The following is a 20,211-nucleotide window of genomic DNA, read 5'->3' as shown; positions in this document are numbered from 1 at the left end:
CATAATGTAGATAGTTTATGAAACTTACTCTGCCCTACAAATACCCTGGTGATATTACAGTCTTCCATAGTGCACCCATCACCTTATTTCTATTATCTTCCCACTTAAAAGGCCCAATGGTTGTGTGTGTTTGCCTTTTCCCTACAGAAAAAGGCAGGCATGAGTCTCATACTACAGAACAATTTCAGTTCCTGGGGATACATTCTTGGAAAAAAAAAGATTCCAAACCTACTTGATGCAAATGTGATGATAAATCTTCATTTCTGATGATGACTATTAGCTTATCATTCTCTCTGTGAAAAGCCTGACAGAAGTGCTGAGGTTCAATTTCTGTATGGCCTCCTTTCCTCAAAATGTTCTGAAAGATTTACAAATAGCTATTAACAAATGATACTTGCACAGAACTACCTTAGAGTTTATTAAAAATAAGCTATCAATATCTAAAACTAACAAATTTAAAAAGTCACAAAAAAATCCTATTTGCTAAATTTTATCCTAACAAAGCAACAGAAAGAGCAATTGGTTTTACTGTTAAATAAGCTTTTATATATAAAAGAAATGACTCTTGTTTATCAGTAACAACTGAATTTAGAAGTTTATTTCAAAGGTAAAGCAATCTGTAATCATTTATGTCCATGAAGTAACAAAAATGTATGTCCTTAAACATCAAATTTATCTATCTAAATTTCTTCAAGGGCGTGAGAAAACTTGGGTATACCAGATATTTAAAGTGCCAAAACTAGTCAAATTAAAAAACAAAACAAAACAAAAGCTATGTGTTCCTTTATCACTAATTGGGACTGATTCAGTGTCAGTAGTCCTTTGGATCTACATCTTTGAATACAATGGGTGATACAGTTTAAACTGTGAGTGCTTGTGAGGTATGGCTGTGACATGGCTTCTATCATATCACACAGAATGGCTTCACTGAGAAGGTCAAAGTGTGTAGTGAAGGAACCTCCTTAACTGAACAATTTCTGTTTGAGGGATTTGGGGTTTCCATTGTACACCCTAGTTATATCCAAAACACTCATGATAATTGTTGCTATTTCCTCTTGAAAAATAAGAGTGTATGTAACTTGGGCCTATTGGCCTTGGATCCCAAAACAACTAAAATTTGACTATTTCATCACCACTCAAAATGGATAGCATGAATTACTGAAGAAATTCTTAGGAGATTTAAAAAAAAAAAAAAAACCTACTGAAATAATTACAAATTTTCTCCCTTATTAACTAATGAACAATTAGAATGAATACATTTTCATTACTGAAAATATTGAAATAATTCACGTGGCATTCTGGGCTCTTCTATTGTGCACTCCAATTTCAATAGTAATAAAAGTGCTTGCAGATCCTCACTTTACATATAAACACAAATTAATGCTTCAGGAGTTCCCACAACAGAATTATCCAGGATACATTCTGAGGTGTTTTTTTTTTTAATTTTTTATGCGGTGCTGGGGATCGAACCCAGGGTCTTGTGCTTGCAAGGCAAGCACTCTACTGACTGAACTATCTCCCCAGTCCTACATTCTGAGTTTTAAAAACATTATTCAAGTTTATGTTAGCATGTATCCATTTGAAGATATTTATCTTTGCACAAAGTTTATTACTTTGTTATCAAAAGTGGCCACATGATAAAACATCATGAAACAATGTATGCACTATAGAAAGCATATTATCTAGAAGTACTACTACAAATAAAATGCATTAGTAAGATCTCCCCTTTGGCAAGAAAACTAGTGTTGCCTGCTCTGGAAAGGAACTGAAAAATAAGATGATTGTTTTGTTGCTTTTAAGATAGAAGCAAAAAAAAAAAAAAAAAAAATTATTTAAAAAAAAATCAGTATTTTGCTCACTGTGGCAAAACAGGTACATGGTCATGATGCCAACTCAGCTGATCCCAATTCAGTACATGTCTGTCTGGGTGCAAGATAACAAACAAAATTAAGTTAAAGGAAAGAGTTAATTTCCAGATTGCTTTGAAGGCCAAACACCTTCAGAAGGACTGAGGATCATTCAGTATTTTACCTTCTTAACTATACTGCCTATCAAATGGTAAGAAACTTGGAATAAAGACAAGGGATTATATAACACAACAAAATCAAATCCAGTAGCCCTTTATTAAGAACCTTAGAGAACAGAAGGATCCTTGGCAGGGGGAAGAAAGAAAAAAAAAAAAAAAAACTTACGATAAAGAACAGATTCCAAAAATTAGGACAAAAGTTTAAAAATCTGACATATTTAAATGACAAAGTAGGAGCCATCTTACAGAAAATGTGACACAGAACAATGTATTCAAGTTAGCCCTGTTATCTGCCATTTTTCCATCTCTTCTTCATCTGCTGAAGAGATCTCTCTAAAAGGTAACATGCTCTTATTAATCTTTTAAAAATGTTTTTTCAGTGGCTCCCCAGTGGTGACAGGTAAGCTTAGGGCCTAGCTCTGGGCAAGTGCCCCAGGCAAGGGTCTGATTACAAAGGGGACAGTGGGAGTGACAATAGGTCAAGTCAGGACAAGGGAAGCAGCAAATATGAAAGGCTAGCACAGACTTGGTGGTGCAGGATTGGAACAGGGGATGCTCAAAAACTTGGTTTTGCTTTTTACGTAGAGATGCAAATGCATATTTGTGTTTACACATATAAATTTCCTGGCTCTGTGCAGAGAGGTTCTAGAAGCAGTGACACTCAATGGCACTGAGTTTAACCAGTGCCCAGCCCTTGGTTCTAAAGGTGGTATTTCATAAAAAGACACAGCTCCTTGAAGAAATGGCTGACTTCAATGCTGGGGCACAGTAAACACAAGACAAGCCTGGAACATCAGGTTGCACCACAACGTAAGGAAGTGCACAAAGAATTACTGGAGACTTGTCAGGAGGACACAGAAACCAGCTTATGGGAACTCCACTGGTGGACCTGAGTGCTAAAATAATGAAGGAACAGATAGTAATCCTTTTAGTATAAAATGGACAAACAGGCCACACTGATATATGAAAGCAAATGAACGAACAAATAAATGGGAGAGAAGGGAAAGGTCTACTGTGCAGAATGTCAACTAATAAATGTAGAAGGAATGACTGAATTAGAATATCACCAGGTGGTAAGCAATCATCATAGCCATAACTGATTCAGACAAGAATCATCAATGATTTGGATGTTAAATGGGGTAGGTGAAGGTATGAGAAAGTAGGATTATTTACAAAGTCTCAAAAGCTTATTAATTACAAACTGCTTAATTAACTTTACATTGGCAAAATGTGACATTTTAACCAAGCAAAAAAGCTAATACATTAGTAAAGGCACAATCTGCCTTCTAATAAAATGCACTGAAAAGATCACAGCATTGTATTTGGTGGAGCTTATTGCCATAGATGCTCACATCTTGAGTAAATATCACATAAATGCAAATCAGAGGAAATTCTATCAAATAACTGGCTTAATGTCTTTAAAAGTTGCCAAGGCCATAAAAGGTAAGGAACAAGACAGGAACTATTTCAGATTGAAGACACCTGTGATCCCACATTGGGTCTGTGGAATAGATGGCTAACTTCCTAAGTTTTAGGGTATTACTGTGATCATATTCAAGAATATCCTGTACCCAGGGATATAAACTTAAGTATCAAGGGGTAATGGAACACTGCATGCAACATTTTCAAATGGTTCATAAATGTTAATATTGCTGTATCTAGGTGAAGAGTACTATTTCTATAACCTTTATGTAACTTTTTGCAATTATTTAAAAAATAAATGGTGTCAATATGTCAAATTGAAGAGAAATAAGTTCAGAGAGAATAAAATGAAAAAGCTAATAGTGAATCAAGATAAATTTTGGCTCCTCCCAAGTCAGGATTTCACCAACATAAAGGACCATGTAGTCACAGGAACACTGGTTATCCTAATGATCAAAAAAAAAAAAAAGACATCCTAAACCAAAGGAAGTCCTTGTCATGGGCTGGAGTTGTGGCTCAGTGGTAGAGCTGTTTGTTGCCTAGCATGGGTAAGGCACTGGGTTTGCTCCTCAACCCTACATTCAAAACAAAATGTAAAATAACAACAACAACAACAACAACAACAAAAGCCCAAAGGTTAAATTCTTTAAAAAAAAAAAAAAAAAAAAGTCCTTGTCAATTATCCACATTACTAGAGGAACACAGGTAATAATTTCTGGAAAACCCGTATTTTAGTATAGTAAACATTTGTACATACATTTGAACACGGGATTGTGTACACTGGTAACTTGTGAAACTAGTCTTTGCATTAATTTTTGTAACATCATACAAATCTTCAAAGTTCTTGTAGACAAACACTTAGTATGCAGATAAAGACTATGCTATTAAACCTAAAAACCACCTCATATTGTAATTTCTGAGGCCAAAACTGCTACATTAGTTCTAAAATACACTAAAAATTAGAAGGCAATCAATAATATAAAGCATAATAAGCTCAAAACTTTACCTTAGTTCTTAAAAAGAAAGACTTTTCTTCTGTTTCAACAAGGTAGAACAGGAAGGGACTCTTACAAGCTTCTTTCATAACACTTTTTAGTTTGACATGCAAACTGGCACACAAGTCTGTAATCATGTCTTCGTAGGAGGCTGACTGTCTTGGAAAAGATGGATACACCTCTTGGGACATGGCTTCTCCAGAAGCCACGTTTAATTCTTTATCTTGTAAAAGAACTTGGTTGCTATTCATCATCACCTTATTGAATTCAGCATATTCATTGAGAATAAGTGAAATATCATTCCGAGATTCTTTCAAAGTGCTATTATATTTCAGTTTGTTGAGGTGGAATGAAACAGTCTGATTTTTCTGAGAATTTGTAAGATTTCTGCTGTGACTACATCTCTCCTTCCAAAAGGAGGAAGTGCTGTCCATATGGGTGGGTGTGTGGCCTCTTCTGTGCTGACTTTGCTGTCTAGCATCTGGATGCACAATTGTGACCAGAATGGGGCTTCTGCTCTTGGATGCAGGATGCAGAACTGGGGCCTCAGGTATTTTTGTCAAAGGTAAAGTTCCAACCATGATTTGGGTAGGTGACTCCTTTGGAAAGATGTTGGGGGAAGAGGTAGACTTCTGAGAATCTCCCTTTACTATTTGTTTAATTTTATGTGCAAAACGCAGATATTCCAGATCCAATGTGTTTTGGGTGAGGTCATCTGCCACCTGCCAAGTACTTGTCCAGGAGCTGAGCAGGCTGCAGTTTGCAGTGAAACCTGGCTGTCTCCTCAGGCTATGCAAAGTTCTAGATGTATCTTTGAATTCTTTCGTTATAGTAAAGTTAGCATAGGTTCTGGGGATACCATGGAGATCTCGTATTTGGACATAACTTGGCACACACTTATCTTCTTGCTTTAATCCAAAGGTCCTGTTTCTGGGAGGAAAGCTAGTCTCTAGCCCTGGAACTCTTTTATAACTCCAAGCTTCATTATCACTATTGTTTGAGTTTAGGAAAGACTCATAACTATCTTTTGTAGCACCCTCTTTTTTGCTGGTGTGACTATTTCTCATAGTACATGAATCTTCCATGTCTAATTTGGGATTTCTACAATCAAGAGAGTCTTGATCAGAGTCTCCAGAAAGTGGTTCATAATGCATGTCTGAATTCACCCTCATCTCTGTGTCTCTGCTTTGAGTTTCAAAATCAGTCTCAGCCCTGTATATATCTCTAGGGCTCTTATTGTCTATATGCTCTTTAGAGATTCCACAAACAAGAGAGTCAGAGGAAGCAGAAGTCTCTTTACTGATACTTTCACTGGTATCTGCTGTATTTTGGTATGAACCAGCATACATGGGAAAAAATCCACCATTCAGCAACTCTTTTATTTCACATGTTGACGTATCCTGTGGTGTGTTAATTTTTTGTTCACCTTTTGTTGAAGATGTAGAGTTAGAATGAAGGCTTACAGTACCTAGATCTGTGCTTTCTTCATGTAACTCAGGTTTAGTCTCACTATTCTTAAGTAAATTGGCCATTCTGACTACTGATATTTCCTGTGTTTGGAACCCTGGCTCTACACTCCCTGGTTGTGTACAATGGGTGAATATAGTGCTATCTGAGGAAGAACCAAGTTTTGGGCTCTCTGGGTGCATGTATGTTTGTGTAACATCAGTTCTATCAATGGAGGCAGAGTCCGTGGACTTCACCTGCATATAGCCACCAGCATCTGTTTTCAAATCACTCTCAAAAAGATTTTTTGTAATGCTTTTAGGGTTGGTCTTTTGTTTTAATGACACATTTACGATTCCACTTAGAGCAGTTGTAGAAACCAATTGGTCAGTCAAAGTCTTATTTTCAATAATCTTTTTAGAACTAAATGAAGGTTCACTGGACTCTAAGACAAGATGTTGTAAGTCCAAATTTCTGTTCTCTATACTAATTGGCTGCAATGGATTTCCTGATTTTACCAGTTTTTCAACAGAAGGCTTGACATTACCTCTGTATCTGGCAGCTGAGGCAGACTTGTTTAATACTGCATTGCAGCACTGCATCTTTTCTGAGAAAGAAAAACCCTCATTATGCTCATTTGGGACAATTTCCTCGGTTACTTTACCAGGAAGGATTGGTCTACCTTTTCTTCCTGGATTATTGGTTAACATTAGAGGTATTTCAGCAGAAAACTGAATTTGTTGTACTTGACTCAAGTCACCTTGTCCCATTGGATGGTTAGGACTAACAAAAGAATTTTCTTTTTCAGTTACGGCTAAATCTCCTGAACCAATCTGGTACAGTTTGTTACTTTTCTCACACTGTATACCATGAAGATCTAAACTACATGGAGACACAGCCTGAGAAGGTCGTGTTTCTTTAGTTGCTACTGGGGGGTCAGGACTAGAAGGTGGTGACACTTCTTCAATTAGAGAATCAAAGGGGAAATCAGAGGTAACATTAATTTCTTCTGCAATCTCAAGGGTGCAGTTTTCTTTAGAAAGTATTAAAGTAACTGGCTGTAAACTATCACTTTTTATTTCCTTATTTTCTAGTGGTTCTTCTGATACCACAGGACACACTGACATGTAACTAGCTGAATTAATTTTTCTGTTTTCCACGAGGGTTACCTCTTCTGGCTGAACTATTTCTTCAGCTATATCCTGAAGTTCTAAATTTGATACTGGGGCCTCCTGAAGTTGCTCTATTTCATCAGTTGCCATTTCTTCCTTGGGACTTGTAGGTGGTGATATTGTTAGAGTTAGGTCAATATCAGAATCTTCCTCCGACAACTCCAGACTGGTCTCTTCCCTACTCATGGACGGGCTGATTTGCTGGGCAAACGTTGAAGTCAGTGATTCCACATTTGTGTTTTCATGACTTAGATTACTCTTGTCATTCTTCCTTATTTCTAAAGAGCCATCTGACATAGTAATTCCTGGTGGGATACAGTTATGGGAATACCCTTTCCCCAAGGTGGCTGAGGCTGATGATGAGACTACTTCAATCTGGGATGGCTCTATAATCTCTTCTGAAGTTACGCTAAAGACACTTTGAGTCTGCAAACTGCAATCCTGAGAGCCTTTCATTTCTTCACTGGGTAATGGATAATTAGAACTTCTGGCTAATGATAATGCTTCCATTATCAATGCTTTATTGGATGGTGGTGATGAGACTGGAAGAGGCTTCTCTTTCTGTAATGAACACAGTTCTTGAGCTAGTGCCTCTCTACTAACTGAGGAGGCAGAAAGGTGGTTAGTAGCTTTCTGTCCTGACACTGCTAGAGATGGAACATCCCTAAGACCCTGTGTTTGTACTTTTTCCAATGTAGCTATGGGATGTCTAGGACTCATAGCAGGAGATACTTGTTTAATCAGCTCTGTATCAAAGACTATGGATTTATCAGGTCTATTTACTTCTGAATGTATTGGTACACAGGCATTTTTTTCAAAAGTCAGAGTAACTGGTTCCAGATTAATCATCACATACTCCATATCATCATCCGTCCTTTCCAAGGAGGACTGACATTCATCGTTTATGGGGCTGCTATGCTGGGTAAGATCCTGTAAAGCACTTGTTTTTGGCTGCACTGCTGCATGAAATACATCAACTTTGTTTTCAAGAGTGTCATATGCAGACTTTTGACGTACCCCTGAGTGACTATTGGCCTCATCGTAAGTTGTGGTGAATGTGGCCTGTGTAACTGTATCATAAGAAGCCACTGCAGTATTTTCAAGTAACTGAAAGGTTTTTTCTTCACCAGCAATAGAAGGTCCATTAGTCTGCATATTCTCAATACCAGAAAGCACAAGATTAGAAGTCTCTAGTTTATCTGATGATTCTTGTTTCGCTTTCCCCATAATTACCTGAAATGACAAAAATAAAAATAATAAATAAATGTTAAACAGATTTTTTTAAACACAATTACACATGTGAAGAACAGAAAAGTCAAGGACCAATTTTATTTAGTCTGTGTCTGTTTTTTTGAATTTTCTAATCTACAAGACTACCACAGGGTAGTGATCAAGCAAATCCATCTCTTCTTAGATCTTCAATAGGTTTAAAATACCATCAAAAAAAATTTTTTTTTCCTTCTTCACTGAGCTATATCCTCCAGAGCAGAATTTTTCTTCCTTGAAAGTATATATAAGCCAGGCACAGTGACATAAGCCTATACCCCAGTGCTCGGGAGGCTGAGGCAGAAGGATCATTAATTCGAAGCCAGCCTCAGCAACAGCAGTGAGACACTAAGCAACGCAGTGAGACCCTGTCTCTCTAAATAAAATATAAAATAGGGCTAGGGATCTGGCTCAGTGGTTGAGTGCCTGAGTTCAATTCCCAGTATCCAACCCCGGCCAAAAAAAAAGGTATATATAGATGAGAACGCCAAAACTTTAATTGTATAGCCTTTTGTTATTATTATTTTTGGTACTAGGGATAGAACCCAGGTGTGCTTAACCACTGAGCACATTCCCAGCCCTTCTTGATATTTTATTTAGAGACAGGGTCTCACTAAGTTGCTTTAGGGACTCGCTAAGTTGCTGAGGCTGACTTTGAACTTGTGATCCTTCAGCCTCAGCCTCCTGAGCCACTGGGATTACAGGCATGTGATACCACACCCAGTTTTATTATAACTTTTTAAATGACGCTTTTGGAAGAAAAGTGGCTAGACCACAGCATTCTGTTTGCCAAACAGCATATCTCAATTCAGAAATGTAGCACTAAACAAAAAGTATTCAACTTTGCTGTTAACGAGATTAAAAGATGCTTTTTCTTTCTTCTTCTTCTTCTTTTTTTTTTTTTTTTTGGTGGTACTGAGCATTGAACCCAGGGCTTTGAGCATGCTAGGAAAGACTGAATTACATCCCCTGCCTAATTTTTTTTTTTTTAAATAGGTGTTTTTTTTAAATTCTGAGATAGGATCTTGCTAATTTTTTGATTCTTGTCTTAAAATTATGATCCTCCTGCTTCAGCCTCTCAAACAGTTGGGATTACAGGTATAAACCACTGCACCTGGCAAAAGATAACTTTTAAAGCTAACTTTCCTATTAAATATCAGTTTTAAATTAGATTATAAACACAATTTCATTTGGTACTTTCCCATGAGACAGTAAATTAATTATTATCCCCCATACTCCAAGTAACTGATTCTGGTAAATAAAGGTCCCTTCCCTGAGATACCTTCTTTGCTTAAAACTGGAGATAATTTTCACTTTCATACCTCTTATTCCACAGAGTAACAGAATTTATCAATGCAGTTTGCATTTACAAACTAAAGGGAATGATTTAAACCATAGAAATAGGTAAAATATTAGTAGAACTACCTCAGGACAGTTCTGATTACTCCATAAAGAGGTTGTTTATTTCTGTTGAAAGCCTCCAGAATGGTCTTATCTAGAATATGGTAAAAGGGACTGATTACATAATTTATGTACCTCTGCAATGTTTGGACCACTATGCTCACAGATTGCCTACCAAGTCTTGAAGCATATTATGTTGGGAGTCAGGAATTGTTTTTCAAATTTATATATATATATATATATATATATATATATATATATATATATTATTATCAGTGTATAATGTCTCCACAATAAAGTCTGATGATATAAAGAACTGCTCTTTAGATGACTAAAAGCAACATACTACTGGTTTCTAATGCCTACTATGCTAGAATACGCTTCACATTCCAGGGTGCCCACTTGCTGAAGAAGGAGTAGCATAACACACGTTATGCCTTAGAGGTGCAGCCAAAATATCCAACAAGATAACAGAAAAACTTCTGAAATCTAAAATTTTGAGCACTATCATGATATTCAAAAAGTTTTGGATTTTGGACTATTTCAGATTGGGGGGTTTTCACATTAGGAATGTTTTACCAGTAAATCTGAACATATTCCAAAATCTAACATACTGTCAAATTTTAAGTACTTCTGTTCCAAACATTTTAGATAAGGGATATGCAACCTGTATATATTAGAGATTGTTAGCAATCTTTAATTTAAATATTCCTTTATACTTCTTTATATCCTATTTTTGTGTTTGCCAAAAATCATTCCAAAGATTAATACTAGTAATTACACACTACCACATCAGAAAGTACTATATATGAAACTAGTATGGTAGGTAGTAAAGGAATTTCACCTAACTAAATATTTTTCATTCTAAGGTAGTAATTTTAACTGGATTTTATGTATCTCCTTGAGAATCAGATAAAAATTTCTCAACCCCATCTTCAGAAATAAATTATACACATCCTGAAAGTATGTATACACACATAAATATATTCAAGTTGCTGGTAAGTTGTCTGGATTTGAATCTTGGCTTGACAATTTACTATGCATCATCATCATTTAAAGATATTTATCCTCTGAGGCTCACCACGGACCTCCAAGTCTCTAGTAACCTCTGGTATAGAAACACAGCCTGCCTCATAAGTGCTGCCCAAACCCATGCAAAATTATTTCAGAATAAATCTGGGCATTTTGTCAATCTATTTACTTAGAATTATGTAACGACTTTCTGATTTATTCCTGTTAGAATCTGATTATCTGGTCTGATTGAACATCAGCTGAAAACAATGGTACAAAAGAGTTCATTCCATTTTTAGAAATCATTAACTGCAATGATTTTCCTCTCACAGGCCTAGTATTCTACTATTCAATTATTTATCTTCAAAATTAATTCTGGTATAGTAAGTTTAGTTTAAGGTTTAACAAAGCCTTTCTAATGTTTATTAACATATGATTCTTAATATCTAGATAAGACATGACAAGTATTAGCATCACCTTTTTTATAAAAATGCTCAGTGAGAACAAGTAATTTGCCCCAAATTATAAAAGTAGTATGTGACACAATTATAGTGGCTCCCCTAGATCATCTGTCCTCACCCTACACCCCCATGACCTTTTTCTACTCCTGTTTTTCAATCAGGATGATAAACTACTGCAGACAGTGTAGAGCAACACTTAATGAAAACCAATTTTTTGGCATTAAAATCCTTTACACCACTTTCCTAAAATAAAACAATACCTTACTCTGAATGTGATTTTGCATACCAAAAAAAAAAAGCATGAAATTTCTTCAAACATAATGCCAACATTCATAATATTCAGTTTTTCTTACCTCATTATTACAGGAATAGATGAAATTCTGGTTTTCTGAGTTATCTGTATGACACTCTGTTTCAAAAGTTTCTTTCTGTTCATTCTGTACACAGAGTTCCAAACCTCTGGCAGGTGGTGGTTTAATCAAAGGAAGCAAGCAGTTAGGGCCAGGGAAGGACATTTCTGCAGCATGACCTCTGGATGTTTCATTAGTCTCCAACACAGGTTCTACAGAACATCTTTCCACACTGGAGGACTCCTCAATTTCACTGAGTTCAAAAGACTCTAAAGTGCTATTTATAGATACATATTTTGCTGGATTGCTGTGCTCTACCACTTTTCGGGATGATCGTAAAACTTTGTTCTGATTACTGTAAAACAGAGCTACCCACATGTGAAGTAAAAGCTTCACTTCTTCCACATTATCAGGCAAATTAGTGTTCCAGGGCCTAAGATTTTAAAGAACACAAAAAAAATTGAAATAGTTATGTGATTTTCTTATAAGTAAGTGCCTCCATTAGAACTGTAGTTTGTGTTCGTTTTTATTTTAAAAATTACAGAGATAGGAATGAATAAGCAAATATGAAGTTGATTTAACAAACACCTTTGGAATCGAACTTATTTTAAATTTAACCCATTTTAAACAGAAGGGAAATGAGAACATTTAAGTGAGTTCTTTCAAACCATAACACCTGTGGCAGAACTCTGATCTGAACATGGCTAATTCCTAGTCTCCTAAGTATATATAAACATGGGCAAGTAAAGAAGTCTGATATATGCAAAGTCCATTTAGACACATGTGAACTAACTGACAGAAAGCAATACAGTGAATGCTTCTAACTGTGATGGTTACTATTTATCACGATGGGCCAGTCACTGTGCAGAAGTCTAAATATATGTAACAACCTTAGTATGTAGCTACTGCTAAACCCATTCTTGAAAGTGTTATCCATAGACTGTCATCCTTCAGTAACATGACTTGGAAACTTACTAGAAATGTCACCTCCAGGCCTCACCCCAAAGAGAATACACCAGAATGAGATCTCTAAATGAGCTACATACACAATAAAGATTGGAAGCACTGTCTAGAAGCACAAAACTTGCTTAGGGTCACGGGAAGTAATAAATGGGAAGAGCTTAGATGCAAGCCTACCCTACTCTAAAATCTAAGCATTCTGCTAGTATTGCCTTGAAACTTCCATAAGGAAGATTTCTAGAATAAGTCTATGTAAAATCACTTATTCCTATCAATCTGATTATTAGTAAGAAATAATTTTTAATAATAAGAAATAATTTTTAAAAATGTTCTTCTGGAATTCATCCTAAAAAGCATTATTTCTATGTCTTATACTCTTTTACACTGAGATCTCATCTAAAACCTTTAACTCAAAGACTACAAGTGGTGATGAAATACTGTAAAATGGAAAGACATTTATGAGGTTAAAGGTATCTTTAAATACTCTCCATGTAATCACCAATATGGCAAAGTCTGCCTCTTATTCTAAATTTAGTAAACAAATCTGCTTAGTATTATTAATAAATAACTGGTTTTATACACATTTCTTTCTCTTACCCCAAAGTCTGGCACAAAAATCTTGTCAACAGAAAAATCACAATCATTTTCATCAAGTTTTACTCATACTTACCCATGCAGTGCTCTTACAACAGTTTTCTCCAGTGGATTGTTGGTATATTTGCTATCTAAGTTGAATGCATATTCTGTTTCACATGTGAAAGTGACTTTAAAGGAGCCATCACAGCTAAGCACGCTATGGGAGCAATAAAAATCTTTCAGGTGCGAAGATACAAATCGATTTTTGCGCTTTATCAATGAATCCACAGAAGAAACCTTTTGTAGAGGGGAGGTATTATGTAGATGCCGAAAAGGCATGACTTTTCCCACTGGAGTTCCAGCTTCAGGACCTTTAGTCCCATTCTTGGCAAAAGCAGGGCCTGGTAACCCTCTCTGCTGTAGATGTTTCTTTGAATGTTCTGCAAGGAGCAGGGCATATGAATGTTCCACAGCAACAAGAGAGTTTTGGTTTGCATCTGAAGATTTTACTGTTTCCTCATGAGTTGGTGACTGGGCTTTATCAGGGGCCGGACAAGGTACCAAGCACTCTTCTTCCTGGTTAACAATTAAGTCTGACCCTGAATTACTCTTTCTGTCAGAGGACAGTTTGGGCAATGGTACACCTTTTTGACTTTTAACACCCCTATGATATTCATGGTCAGAGGTACCATGCAATGAATTTTCTTTACAGAGTAAAACATCATTCTGTGGCAATTCAGAGGAGCAGGGAAGAATTCTAGGCTCACAAGATGGTGTGCAAGAGGTAGCAGAACTTAATGCAAGATCAGCTAACATATTTAGGGCCTGGGAGTCATAGTTCATAATGGAGTTTTCAGAAAGATCTTCATGAACCACTGTGGTACTTTCTGGTTGATCTGTATTTATGTTAATTCCATCTTTTTGGTCATCTGATGAAATATTTGATTGAAGCTGTAAAGCAGTTTCTCCCTTGGCTTTAACATAAAAGAAAGAAAGAAAAAAAAAGGGACACATATAACATTTCCTTTTCACAGAATTCTGTGCCATATTACTATGTCTTATTGAAAATTAATAAATGGGACCGTAGTTCAGTGGTAGAGCACTGGCCTAGCATATGTGAGGCACAGCATATAAATAAAATAAAGGTCCATGAACAAGTAAAAAGAATTAAAAAAAAAAAAGGAAAATTAATGTACTAATGGAAAAGCCAACATATTTAAGAAAAACCTCTAGATGTTATGCAGACTGCATTTCAGTTTACTGTCAGACTGATGTTGCTTTCAATCCTCAGATCTATTTTAATGTGTTGCTCAATTAAATACAACTTAAAGAATTTAGACGTTAAAAAAAAATCATCACTCCAAAATGCATGTATTAAATTACGCAGAGATGTACTGTGCACCTAAAGAAATACACAAACAGGAAAAAGAAAAGAACACTTTGAGTCCTGCCCTCAGGGAGCTTACAGTCTAATGAGGATATAAGAATGTAGAAATGTGAAGTGTGTTACAGTTTACTAACATACTTTCTCAGAAACCATTTCCCTTAATAAGTGGTTTATTAAGGATTCACCTAAGTTCAAACTAGAGATGATTTTAAACCATATTATCTTTAATTATGAGATATAATATAGTATGAACATAAAATTAGAAGTCATAATATGAACATATCAATGAAGTCATAAGAGTATTCAGAATCACCAATTAATTTTATCATTTTTTAAAAACTTTACTTTCAGTCATAAAAACATCACTAAATCCGCAAAAAAGCATACATACTGAAAAGTTTTCTTTCTGTAGAAAATGAAATCTATCCACTTTCCCTTAATCAGAAAATTTACAATTTCTAGTGGTTTGTTTAGGCATTTTCAGGCTATTAATTAATCCTTCTTAAATGTTGTTATGAAGGATAAAGTTCACAACTATATTAGGCAATGATTCCCTTTTGCAGATAAATGGATGAACAGAAAAGTCAATTGTGCTCCTCTTTATAATAAACTGTAGTAGTTCTGAAATTAATTGATAGTGTCCCTTCAAAAGCCAATACTAATATATTTAAAGAGAAGAAAACTATGGCCTATGATGTCATCAATTAGAATGAGCAAGTATGTAGTCCCCCTGCATTATTACTATTAACCAGTTTTTATTTAAAATAGCAAACCCAAAGTGGGGGTATGTAGAAAATAGAGCTTAAAGTAGAAATGTCTTGTTTGCTCCCACAGGTGTACTGGAAACCTGCAATTTATTTGATCTGGTGCATTTACTGATACAATTTTATTCTATTTTGTTAACATGATGGCTTCCATATACTTGTCTATCTCTTACACAGAATATCATATTAATTAAGCCTAACAGTAAAGAATACTGTGAAGTTGAAAAGAATACAGTTTAATAAATATAGTCTCATGTAAATTAAAAATAACATAAATATCTCTCAGACATACAGTGAATGAATTCAGTGAATAAAAAACTATCACAAACTTTAAAAAGGACAGAAAATCATTAGTCTCAGTTAAAATAACAATCAATAATTTTCAAATTGAGGTCAGCAAGGCCATATCCTATCTGCCTTCTTAAACTCTTGATTATTTCAAATACAAAAATTAAAACAGATCAGTACAGGTGATTAGAAAATGGAAGCAAAATTAAGAGACTATTTAAAAGGTAGTAACCTTCAAAAATAATAAAAAAAATAAAAGGTAGTAACCTTAAATTTTTAATTTTGGTATGTTGCTGCATAATCCATAAACATCTGCAATGCAAATCAGCCTATTTTTGAACACTTATTCTTTTTGGGGGGTGGGGGGGCTGCTGGGGATTGAACCTGTGGTGCTTTATCACTGAACCACATCCCTAGGCCGTTTTATTTTTATTTCAAGACAGGGTCTTGCTAAGTTCCTGAGGCTGGCCTTGAACTTGTAATCCTCCTGTCTCAGCCTCTTGAGTCACTGGGATTACAGGCATGTGCCAATGTGCCTGGCTAAACATATATCCTGAAAACTCAGTTTTCTGGACTTACTTTTCTGCCACCATTCAACTGAATACTTCCTCTCAAATTTGTCACATATATCTGAAAGCCAATTCAGTACAAAGAATTCAAGAAATTGCTAAGAATACATTATTAATGTTTATAAACTAATTGGAACAATAGGACCAGCACATACTTAATAGAAAATAAGATGAATTGAATTCCATAATGTTCTCTAAAACCCAACAGGTGCCAGGTTATGATGGTGCATACCTGTAATTTCAGCTGCTCAGGAGACTGAGGCAATTTAGCAAGATCCAGTTTCAAAATAAAATTTAAAAAGAGTTGGAGAGGTAGCTCAGAAGTAGGATGATTGCCTAGCAAGTGTGAAGCCCCAGTTCAATCCCCAGTACTGCAAACGAACACAACTCCAAAAGGAAATGAAAGAGAGATTAGTCAGAGAGTAAGGAATCACCTGCTTGTGAAAGTAGAACTCAGCAGCACAGAACCTGGATGGGTAGAGGGGGACTGCACAAAAGTAAAAATACCTATTGCACCTAGGGAGGCACAAACTGACTAAAAGAGGAAGGACATGTCAAGAACCAGCTGGAGCTAAATATGGACACGTATAAGACCACACCATGAATTCCTTCAGAAACAAGCACAAAAGTTCAAATTTGGTATGTAAGTCAAAATTGGATAGTTTTCAAATGATGTGATGAGCTTTTTAAAAAACTTCAGTCATAAAAAAAAAAAAGTAGACCTATAATTTTACCACCAACAGGACATGTTTCTCTGCATTCCCACTATTTATTAGATATAAAAAAATCTAGTGATAAGGGGGAGAACAGAATAAGGGAAACTGGATTTAGAAAACAGATTGAAATATCAAGATATGAGGAAATGCAATCTTGTTAAACAACACCTCATATACCACAACAGGCCTCAATACCAAAGATAAAGTGTCATTTACAGACTGCAGTCTGGAAGAGGATGCATACCATACATAGCAAAGTTAAGAATGGAAGGAAACCCAGGAGTAGGGTGGTGTGTGTTCAGTTACAGAGAGGTAAAGTCTGAGGTGGAAACAGCACTTTCTATAGTTAAGAGGTTATAGCTAACAGAAATATGTAAAGTAGAGCAGATTGGTTTTTCTTCATGTAACCAGACTTTACTATTCACTTAAAGTTAGTAAATTAAAATAACTTTTAAAATTAAGTTAATGTCTTTTAAACCAAATATAGGATTCTGAATACTGACAGGTTTGAAAAATCTGTTTAAAATTCCTTTAGACAAACTTACAGCATTCCACTTCTTATAACTGATTATGGTTCAGTCAAATACTGTCAAATACTTGCTTGTGCATTTAGTCATGAATAAGCTCATTTATACTAACTCTTAGAAACAATTTATGTTAAAACTTTATGCAAATTAAAAAGTATGGTCTATTTTGTGGTTTAAATATTACCCTTTTCTAGTTTATTTACAATAGGATACCCAGTTATTTATGTTAGTGTCAGAACTAAAGAATATAGAACAAATTATTGATGAATTTCAACTGCTCATATTATTTCAATATATTATGTTGCAATCTCTATTAGATTTGTATTGTTGTGTTTACATTTACAGGAAGAATGGTTCTTACCAGGCTGTGGCTGCTTTCTGATTCTGGGATTCTGATTGCCTTTTACTACATTTACCCTCTGTTTTTGTGGAGATTTCTTCATAGGTGGCTTAGCCCTGGAAACAGTTTTGACTGGAGATTTCTCTTGTTTCCTTGCCCTTTTAGCATTCGTTGCCACTGGAACATCTTTAGAAATAGAAGCTTCTTGGTTTTTCCTATCCAATTTGGTTTTCTGTACAAACTGTGCAGTCAGCACTTCCGCACCTTATGTAGAAAAGACACCGTTTTTTAAGGGATGGGGCCCCAGATATTTATCAGCATAGCTTTTCCCTTTATTTCTTTTATTTGGGGGGATAACTTTACTAATGGGGAATAAACTATATTTTGGGGTATTATTAAAAGATTTTTTTTAAAAAAAATGACTTAGGAGGCTGAGGCAGGAGGACTGCAACTTAGTGAAACCGGTCTCAAAATAAAAAACCAAAAAAGGGCTAGGGATGTGGCTCAGTAGTAAAACTTAGCAAGTCCTGGGTTCAGTTCCTGGAAATATGTAAATATATACATACATAAATGAAATTGTTAAGTGTCTGTTTATAGCCTTATCAAGTTAAAAAAAATCACCTAATAACTTTATAAAAACAAGGCGCAAATTAATTTTTTTAATGTATATAAACTTCCCTGACTGATGTGGCAGGTAAGAATGAATATGTCAGTTCACAGCCCCAGGAGGTGGATAATTATATTTAAACAGAAAACAACACAGGTCTCATAAGGTGATGTGGTTAAAACTATAATTGTGCTACAGAAAGGAGATTGTATATTCATAAAGAACCACATTATATATTTTACTTTAATACTTATAAACATCTATATTTTAATACTACCTGAAAAACAAACTTGTAAGAAAATATAGGGGAAGACTGACAAAAATCTGTGCCTGATTTTTTTTTTTTTTTTTTTTTTTGGGTGCTAGGGATCGAACCCAGGGCCTTGTGCTTGCAAGGCAAGCACTCTACTGACTGAGCTATCTCTCCAGCCCCTGTGCCTGATTTTTGAGAAATCTATTTACCAAAAACAACAAAAAAAAACCAAACAAAAAAACCCACTCCTTTCTTATTGGATGCTCTGTTTGCTTCTTGCATGAAATTAAGAAAATAGCTTAAGATGGGAGTTAGGTGGGGAGGAAAAATACTGCCCACCTAAACATTATACAAAAAAAGTGTTGAGCTCTTTAAGAGTTAAAAAACATGTTAATAAGTACTCCCTTGAGCACTTTTCCCCATGGACTTTTCATAAATCCAGTTGTTCCCATCAGAAAGTATAGCCACAAAGATATACAAAATAATCAGAAATGAATGTTGTCAAAAGAATTTTTAAATTACATTATACAGAAAACAGCATTTCTCACTGAAAACACTAAACATGGTATTAAACAGTATGATAAACTGTGATGAGTGTTAGTGAAACAACAGGGATAAAACAGATTCATTTCCTTCTGGGAATTAGAGAAATCAGTATTTTAAAGAGAGCTTTCAGAATAACCTCTTAACGTACATTTCCCAGGGTCTAATTATTTTTCCCTATTAAACTATTACATGAAATGAAGCAGTACATTGGTCTTTTTCAAGAATAAGATTTCTCTCATTTCATTCCAGTTACATTTTCTAAAATATTCAGCACACAGGCAAAATAAATAAATCAAGCAGGAAAACAGTTAAGATTTGATTTAAAAAAAAGAAGAAAGAAAAGAGTAACATTAGACAACCAAGACATTGGGGTAAAGTGTCTAACATTTGCACAGTCAGGAAGGGAAGTTCTCTCACAAACCCAGGTCCTGAGGAAAGAAAAAGAAAAATGAAACAACCAGGTGATTCTCAGGGATGGTATTCTATTTGTATGTATTACTCAATGCCATGTTCCTCAAACTGCATTCAGTAATCCACTGGTAGATTGTCAAATTCAATGTGCTACAACCAGAATTCTTTCTTAAATGAAACAATAGAAGTCATCAGATTGTATTATATGCAGTAAATGGTTTTTGAAATTTTGTTTCAGTCAGTATGAATTTGTGGGTAGACTATAATATCAAATATGCTTCTTATAATAGATCAAAAACTAAAACCATTTGAGAAACAATAAGAATATTGATTTAGAGATTGTTCAGTACCTGAAGTAAATTAGTTTATATAGAACAGAAGTTCAGTACGGTTGGCCTGGAATATATTTTACAAACAGCTATATGACAAGATTCAATGCCTCATATTGCTGTACTTTCCACTGCCCTCTTATACACACACACACACATTTCTCAAACCACAAAACCATAATAGGCCAGGCCAGAAATCATTATTTATTAAACCATAGGGTAAGACTTTATTCAGAATCTTGTAGATCCCTATAGACTATAATTCTTTTTTAGGCATCAACATTTTCTAATTCAAAGTAGTATAGATAGGGCTGGAAAACTTTTCCTGTGAAGGACCAGAAAGCATTATTTTCAGCTTTGAAGGCCAAATGTTCTGTGTCATGAGTGC

General features: G+C 35.3%; 1 protein-coding gene across 12 annotated transcripts in view; it reads right to left on the bottom strand.

Moving 5' to 3' along the window:
• Tasor2 (transcription activation suppressor family member 2) overlaps positions 1-20,211 on the bottom strand; it is a 65,174-nt gene that overhangs the window by 5,011 nt on the left and 39,952 nt on the right. For 11 of the 12 annotated variants that reach the window (XM_047519847.1, XM_047519849.1, XM_047519853.1 and 8 more), the window contains 5 exons: positions 17,699-17,941; positions 13,181-14,060; positions 11,554-11,983; positions 4,455-8,294; positions 233-358 (listed from right to left, as the gene is read on the bottom strand). In XM_047519847.1, coding sequence (XP_047375803.1) covers positions 233-358; positions 4,455-8,294; positions 11,554-11,983; positions 13,181-14,060; positions 17,699-17,941 — 5,519 coding nt within the window. The remainder of the gene's footprint in view (positions 1-232; positions 359-4,454; positions 8,295-11,553; positions 11,984-13,180; positions 14,061-17,698; positions 17,942-20,211) is intronic. The other variant, XM_047519845.1, reaches the window with a different exon arrangement.

Source organism: Sciurus carolinensis, chromosome 12, assembly GCF_902686445.1.
Source record: "Sciurus carolinensis chromosome 12, mSciCar1.2, whole genome shotgun sequence".
NCBI classification, from domain to species: domain Eukaryota; kingdom Metazoa; phylum Chordata; class Mammalia; order Rodentia; family Sciuridae; genus Sciurus; species Sciurus carolinensis.
The sequence above is the reverse complement of the archived record's forward strand: the minus strand, read 5'-3'. Positions and strand labels throughout refer to the sequence as shown.